General features: G+C 43.9%; 1 protein-coding gene across 1 annotated transcript; it reads left to right on the top strand.

The window, feature by feature from the left end:
* The first annotated feature begins 1,234 nt into the window (after positions 1-1,234).
* On the top strand, positions 1,235-2,138 carry LOC133889249 (putative glycine-rich cell wall structural protein 1). Its single transcript, XM_062329745.1, has one exon. It carries the CDS (start codon positions 1,239-1,241, stop codon positions 1,935-1,937), a length of 699 nt encoding a protein of 232 aa, XP_062185729.1. The 5' UTR covers positions 1,235-1,238; the 3' UTR covers positions 1,938-2,138.
* The last annotated feature ends 6,532 nt before the right edge of the window (positions 2,139-8,670 follow it).

Genomic DNA, 8,670 nt, shown 5'->3' with positions numbered 1-8,670 from the left:
GTCGGTCGGTGGATTAAGCTGGCAGTGATGAAGGAGCAGGGCATCACTGCCGGCTCAATCCATCGACCGGCAGTAATGACCCTTATCATTGCCGGTTCATAAGCCACGATGGCTGATTCTTTCCGTGTGGCTTATGAACCGGCAATATTGCTCCATCACTGCCAGTCCATTAGGAACCGACGGTGATAGGCTGGCATATAAGGCCAATTCTGTAGTAGTGGCAATTGATTTATCCCTTAATTTATGAATTCCCGGCAATTGATATGACTTGTGTTATAATCTCCGAGAGAAAGTACATTACCAGCATATAATTTGCTAACGATTTGATTTTTTCCTTGGCAATCAATTGCCCTTAATACCGTGTCATGGTGTAGTGTGTGTATTATGCACATTACCTGAAAGTTTCAAGGGTCAATAATTGTGTATTATGCATATTACCTGAAAGTTTCAGGGGCCAATAATTGTGTATGATATGCGCATTACTTGAGATTTTAAAAAAGTTGTTGTACCTTTGGATGATATTTTAGTATATATGATGAATGAGGTTTTTAAGTGAAGACAAATTCTTGTACAGTTTATTCATTTTGGTTGCGATGTGTATTGCACGTGCTCGATTATTAGTTTGTGAGGGGCAACGCCTGATCCTTTCTCCTGATTCCATGTTATAATATTTTACTTGCTGCTTATGAACCATGGCTTCATGCTCAAATATTCAATGATTTCTCTCGATCCTTATGTACCTGAATGTCTATATGATGATCCCACAGATTACATTTTCGTTAACAATGACAGGCAAATCTCAAGCATGTTCATTCGAAATTTAACTCTCTTTTTTGAGTGATTCATGTGTGATTGTTTCATTGTTGATTTACATACTTCGGCGACGACCACCGTTACACAATTGATATTTTCCTTTTCCAAGAAGATCAAAATACAACTAAAACCAATCTCTATCACAATTTATATTGTATCTTCTTCGTAGGTGTCCAAAAGCTGGACTTAGATCCGCATTATTTTAACTAACAGAGTCCAAATGAATGGTCAACGTACGCTATGTGAGCAAGCCGTATAATTAGGTTGGATGCATGCTCCACACGCAAGCAGCACAAAAAACGTAGTAGAGAAAGCGTACCTTTTGCCTCTAGATTTGGACCTAAAACAATGTGTTCCATTGTGGCCAATCCACTATATAAACACCAGTTGAGTGTTGAGACTCTTCACAACAACGCAGGACACAAATGGCTGCCTCTACCCGTGGTAGTGCAGGTGCCTTGCTCTTACTCGCATTCCTTGGCTTTGCTGCGACTCTCCCTTCTTCTGCCAATGCGAGGCATTTCCCTCGTAAGGATGGCACCAGCGCCAGCGACATCAACAGCAAGAAGCTCTCCTGGCCGCCGTTGTTCTGGAAGTCCGGCAGCGGCCATGGCTCGGGAAGCGGTCATGGGTTTGGGTGGACCATCTCACACGGTGGGCCTAACACGACCATCGGGTTCGGCGGGGGTGTTGGTGGCGGCGACGGTACTACCCGTGATGGCGGCTCTAGTGCCGGCGTCGGAGTCGGCATTGGGGTCGGTATTGACATCGGCAAGGATGGTGTGGATATGGGGATCGGTGTTGGTGGAGGTGGTGCCATGAGTACCCACAACGGTAGCGTAAGTGTGGGCAGTAGCGGTGGAGGAGGCATTGGAATCCACATCGGTTCAGATGGTGTGGCTGTCACCCATGGTGGTGGCACCAGCATAGGTGTTGGCAGTGGCGGTAGTGCATCGAGCAGCGGTAGTGGTGTTGGACATGCAGGCAATGCTACAGGGAGTGGCCAAGGCTCTGGAACTGTGAATGGTGGAACAGGGAGTGGTGGGGGGCGTGGATCTGGGGTGGGCGAAGGAGGCTACGGAGGTGGCGGCGGGGGTGGCACGGGGAGCGGCAGTCATCCCTAAGGATGATATGTTTGTGATTTGTACGTAGGAAGCGAGCTTGATTTACCAAGGTCTGTAGTGTGTAAGCTTCATTGTACCGGTTGCCATCTGAACTGTTAAGCATGTAAGGTAGGAGCTCTAGGAATTAAGTGATGCCTTTAACTGTTGATGAGTGAATAAGTGTGGCCCTGCTTGCTCATATTTCGGTGCAGATTCCATTGAGTACCGAGTTATAAAATTGAAGCTCCTACATGCATGAGTGAATCTGGCGGCGAAGTGCAGGCTGTTGGGGACTGTGATTGTGAGCTGCAATAATCTGAAAACTGATCCCCACGAGCTAGGAGACGTACGTCAGAAGCGATACCCAACAAGATTTTCTTTTATATATTGTGAATCCAATAAGAATTAAAAAACTACTTACCTTGGATCATGCGTTTCTAGGGAAACTAAGCAAGCAATGGTTGTCTGATGTAAGGGTGCAACGAGTGTAGGTTGAGCAAGTTTCATGGAATAAAACATGCAGTTTCAATAGAAGAGATCGAAAGCCATGACTAGCTAGAGCACAAATGCTGAAGTAAACCAGTAGTTCATCCTAACGTTATTAGCATGAGAACAATTCACCAATTAGTTTGTCAACATTTCAAAAAGGGAAACTCTATAGGGCGACCTGTTGGGGCTGGGGTTAGGGTTAGGGAGGGGGGTCTCCCCCCGGACTTAGATTCCTCAGTGATAAGCAACGCTCTTTAGAAACCAACAACTTGTTCATTTGAGAAATTTCTTCTTATTCTTCTTTTTTGAGATCATGAACAACTGCAACCGGACAAGAGATGCACGTTGTCGAAGTGCAAGAGAAGCAACATCTGAAATTCGACGAGTAGACCAAGGTCCCAAGGTGTGCTTGAACTGCTTCCCACAGATACAAGCTACCCGTTTAATTGCCGGTGGCATGTGATGATCATTGTATTGGCGTTAAGTAGCTGTGGACACACTTGAGGTTGCTTGCGACCAGCGGTTTTTTAGGTGCGCCGTGGGAATAAACAAGCTAATTTGACTCTTCTTGGATCCAGTGTTCCTCAAAATATCTGTTGCTTAGCGCTCTTGTTGTTGGTTGTAATCTCAACTCCAACTAATTACCGAATCCTAAGGGGTGGTGACCCCACCCAAGCGCCTTGATCGAGGACGGAAACCACCACTTGGTGGTCCTAAGTCGTCGGCGCCACAATAAAAGGGGACCCCTGCTGCCCACGATGTGCATTGATCGCTCGTGTGGCCACCCTCACCCCGACATCTTATAATTAAAACCTAAGGAAACCGATCTAAGAGGTGGCTGCAGCGACTCGAAGGTCGATGCCGTCACCGGTGGATCACCAGTGACTTCTACAATGGACCTTCCTGCATCCTCCACATCTTCGGCTCATCTTCACCAAAGTACAATACTACGTCGCGGCTCTACTTCGACCCATGAAGACATTAGTGATGGCATCTCCCAATCAAGGTCTGACCCATCTAATTCCGTGTTAAGTGAACATGTTCATGTGATTAGGTTAGACTATTAAGGCCATCATTTGGCATCATAGCCATCTAACCTAGCCTTGAACCAATCAAGTCCTAATTATTGACCTTTTTTATGCCTCTGTCAAGCCAGATTAAGTTCTTGGTGTTCATGTTTCTTGCTAATTACTTTAGTTTATGATAATTAAGGCCTAATTGTGTCAGATAGTTGATGAATCAATCTTTTTTGTGCCTTGTTAATTCGAGTTAGTCAAGCCCTAATTGCTATTGATGAGCATGTTTAGTTCTGAATTGCATGATCCTAAGTGATATTAACCCTTAATTACTCTGTTAAACCCTAATTGATGGCAATTAGCATCGGATTAGACCCCAATTAGCAAGTTTTAGGCATCTTTGCTCCTCAGATTGATCTTTAAGCATAGAGAATGAGGGGATGTTGTCAATCCGAGAAACTCTAGCCTTAATCCTTTCCTAAGTTCAAAACCCTAGAACCTCTGTCAACATTTTGTAAACTGCTGATCTTACGAACTTATAGATGGAGTAGAGGGATTTTTTTTAGACGTATCACATGGCATACACAAAGGTTTATATAGGTTCATACCTCCCTTAGGATAAAAGCTCTACATCCTATTTGTCTTATATTGATCTCCGAGACTAATTATAAGGGGGTTCTTGGCTAGCCTAGATAGATCTAAACCTAGTCGAGGGGCTACTTGTGCGTGGTCGAGGAGAGTTGGTGATGCAAAAGGCTTGAGGGCTCAAGGCTTCTGTAAGATTGAATGACTTCCAATTGGCTTATCCTTCGCAGGATCCCTTGGCTTCGTATATATAGAGGGGCATTGTACAACCTTTTGAGTCATTCCTTATCATTCTTAGAGATAAACTTCCCTTACGAGATGTCATGGAAACATATAGGTAGCTTCCATACGTCTAGGGATTCTCTTCCCAAGTATAGAGATATGCCCAGAGAATATAGGAAACCCTAGGGGATTTGGATATGGTAATTTTATACTACCCATCATCAAGCCCCCTATCAGTATGTGAAATGAGGCTTCGACGGATCAAAATCTTAGCCAGAAAAGATAAACATTTTGACCGATTGCATCTTCAAGTGGAACTTAGGTCCTCGGATAGAATTATACATCTAACTAGGATCTCAAAGTCCTCGGGTCATCTAGTTGGGATTTGAATACCTTTGAGCGTTAGGCATGCCCCCGAGAAGGTATTCCATCTAAATAGGAATTCTGAGTCATCCAAAAAATATCGAAGGGACGAGGACAAAAGTCTTATCCCTGACTGGGTTTGAATCTGTCAAAGCGGCGATTTTGTGTTGTGGTGAAAAGAATCTTTCCCAAACAACAAATCATGATGACGTTTGGAAACTGTGCACGTATGAAGGAGTAGTACGCTGTCTCCCTAGGGTACTATTCAAACTACCTCGTGTGCATCGAAAAATATTCCAAGCATTGAATGCAACGGGACATCAGCGTAGGAGATTATAGTCTCGAATTGTTTTTGGAACCGTTATTGTGCTAGTCAGAGATACGTCAAGTGCCTCTTTGTCTGTGTGAACCCGCTGAGTAGACGTAATTTGGCTGCTGGCAGAATCTTGGTTATCATGAATCATTATATGGTTAAGCATGCAGTACGATGACTGAAGATGGAGAGTCATTGCCACTCCATAGCCTAGAGGCCTTTCTAACCCATGGGTGGTAAGCATTTGCTACCCCGGGTAACATTCCTTAGCCTCCAAACCTAGTCATGGAGTCCTCATCGTCTTCTAACTCCTAAGAAGTTAGGGTTAGGGTTCCATCACCAGCAGGTCCTCTGCCCTCGTCACCAAGATCTCACCCTACATCACAAGCACCTTCCCAAGCCGAGTCCAACTCTTTTGTGGAGGTTTTCAACATCCCCTCCAACGAGGAGATGGAGGAGGAAGCAACCACTGGTTCCACAAACACTGAGGTTGATCAATACGGCGAAGCCCCGATTGCTGAGAAGTCATCCCCAAGCCAGGAGGACATGGACTAGGATCTCTTGGAGGAAGACATACAGAAAGAGGAGGAGGCAGTTCAGGAGAAGAAGGAGGAGGCCAAGGCTTCGACTTAGTCCTCATCCCGAATGAAGCCACTTCAGATTTCTTTTGATGAAAACCCTTGTTCCGCTTTCACTCACCACTACGAACGAGGTCTCGGTAGATTTTCCTTCTTTTAGCTACTTAGATGCTTCAGTTCGCTAAGTTTGAAAAGTCCAAAGAGCATAGACTGGCCACAAAGCTTGGATATGGTTTCCTGATCGGAGATCCATGGATCACAGATGCTCTCTCTCCCCATGGCATTTTGCCTCTGAAAGCGTCCTTCCTTCTCAATGCCCGGGCATCCATCCAATGCCTGATTTTTTATAGCGTCGAACATGAGCAATAGACTGAACACCCACACAATCTCGATGTGACACAACAACACTTTCCACCTCTCTTCCTTCCCTTAGATCAAATAGGAAATCCTCACTTTTCCAAGATAGAAGAGAAGCCAGCAACAAATTGAGTAGCTAGCACAAAAGCCGTGTTGCTAACACACATCCATTTTCTTGCTTGATTTTTATACAATTTTCTAAAGTGATCTGTCCAACTAAGTAGAAAAAGACGGACGAGTGTGGCTACATGTGGTATAGGGTTGCTCGTCTCGCTGTAAGTTATTGACCAGTACCAAATGTGACAACCTTCAATTCAAGTTACAAAACCATGAATTTGAAACAGAAGTTAGGGTGCTTGATGTACAAGGTTATGATCTTATTTTAGGCATTGACTGGTTGTCAAGTTTTGGTCAAATTATAGTTGACTGGTTGTCAAGTTTTGGTCAAATGACAGTTGACTGAAGTAAAGGAATGATGAAACTCAAGCATAAAGGCAAACAAGTGTTCTTAGAAGTGCAATATGTCATAGTTGAACAGAAGGTGTGATAGGGAACAGTTGATTCGCTCAAGTAAAATATGGGTCACATAGGCATACCAATAGGATAATAGGCTTGTACGTGTAGGATCGAGGGTGGCGACTAGAGGGGGGGGTGAATAGGCGCCTTAATACTTTTTTGCGAAATAGATGGCATTCTCCTATTTTGATCACCCAAAGCACCTCAAACCTTGAGCGAAAGCAAAATACTCAGAGAGACAAAGCAAGCTGGAAAGTTTCAAGGCAATATGACTCCATGGATGGAATATGAACCATAGGTTTTATTTGAGACCATTCCATGTTTCATTGAGTCCAAAAGCTTGCAACTTTGAATATGGACAAAACAAAGACAAGATCATTAGGCAAGTAAACTCTCCAAGATGGTCTAGCGGCAAGGGAATTTAAGACCTCATCACATATGCATGTATATGTGAATTCTATGCCTCTAGCATAAAGAAGAATAACCTCCCAAGGTGTTGAAATTTCATCCCAAAAGGAAAATGAAAATCAAAAACAAAACACAGAGACCTTGCAAACTTGCAAGGGAACAAATAGAAGGAAACTAGAAGGAGGGAAACTCAAGCATATGTAAAAACATAAACTTTTTGAGGAACCGTCCAAACAGTATTCTAATTAATCATCAGGAGGATCATTATTCATAAATACAACCTCAATGACTAACTAGAATACCATCCCGGTAATCCTGGCACGTGTTTTGTGCCCAATTTCGGAACACATGCCTTTCCAACATGTATACTACAACATAGCTTAAGAAAGAGCTAGTAATTAAAGTTATATTACAAGTTCTTAAGCATGCAACCATTTGCAACAGTTTACACAAAGAGAAACTACGCAACAGAAGATTAAAATCTTAATAACAAAAGGAGAGTGGAGTCATATGCCCTTAGGCTCCACCCCAAAAGCTACACCTCACCAGAGTAGGATGCACTACTCTTGCCCACCACCTGCATTGACGGACACAAAGTAGCCAAACACGCATCACCCTCACCAGCAGAACCTGAAAGCGCAGGCATGAGTACGAAGGTACTCGCAAAACCATATAGAGCACTCATAAAAAGCTCGACTCCAAGGATTATGCATTGAGCTGTTAGCAAGAGTAGGCCACCAAGTTAAGTAAAACACATGCGGTAAGAAACCTAGACACATTTATGTGAGCATCTATACTTAACTCAAAAACAACTACCTTCCTACCCTATAAACCACAACTTGAACATGTACGTATAGTAACCATAGTATCTCATCAACAAACCACCAACCAATTCCATCATACCATAACCTTATCCCACATTCGTAAACTCTACGACCGATACAAATGAAACAATAGCATGCTCATGACCGAGAGCATGTCAATCAAATTGTTCTTACACCCAGCAAAGGGTATAACTTTACCCACAGTACTCGAGGACCATTCGGCTTATTCTACTCACGATAGTACACACAAGGGGGTACTCGAGTCAACTATTCTCATACCCGGAACCACCCACTTGCAATGCCCCTATAGCACCGGGGTTACCATGAGCATGTCCCGGACACCTCCGGCTCCCTATCACCTTGCTACTCCTTTTCTTTTTTTGTTACGCGTCATAGAGCCGCAAGGCAAGTGTCGGCACGGCATATGATAATCGGCTTACCTTACCATTAGATCGGCATGTGGTGAGTACGGAAAGTGCTAGAGCCAATTGTACCGACGGACGGCCTTAAACGATGCAAGTGGTCTATGGCATTCGAGCTCCTCGCCCGAACTACCCAGAGGACTCCTCCTAGGCAGAAGATACCCCTAACACCACCCACATCTCGACTCAATCTCACATCTCAACCATCCGTCTCAACCTCATCTTTGTATCTGTGAACAATGATTAAGCCCTAAGCTCACGAACAACGGCAGCACCATGGCTCGACTTCTACTGAGGACCTAAGCATTGCTAAGCATTTTGAATAAACCTTGAAGCTAGACACCAATTATATCATCAAGGCTACAAGGATAAAGATTTATCAATAAGTCAAGGCGGAGATAATGCATCAACATAGGTTCTACCTATATCAGCCTGACACTAGACTCAACACATGCAAACATACATAAAGCATAATTTATCAATTTAGACTCCATTTAATTTGAACAAAGGGTTCAGTATGCTTAGATGCTTGCATTTCTGCTCTGGGGTTTGCCTGATACTTCCCGAACAGAACTCGCAGAAGTGGTGTGTCTCGGTGCCACCCTCGATCACACTCGCGTCACGCTCTGGACCTTCATTCGCTTAAAGAAGAACGCGTGCA

The sequence above is a fragment of the Phragmites australis genome, chromosome 13, assembly GCF_958298935.1.
Source record: "Phragmites australis chromosome 13, lpPhrAust1.1, whole genome shotgun sequence".
Lineage (NCBI taxonomy): Eukaryota > Viridiplantae > Streptophyta > Magnoliopsida > Poales > Poaceae > Phragmites > Phragmites australis.
Note: the sequence above shows the minus strand (reverse complement) of the source record. Positions and strands in the feature narration are given on the sequence as shown.

Bases quoted from the DNA above. Each gene is read 5' to 3' on its own strand.
- LOC133889249 (XM_062329745.1), top strand. From the start codon at position 1,239: ATGGCTGCCTCTACCCGTGGTAGTGCAGGTGCCTTGCTCTTACTCGCA.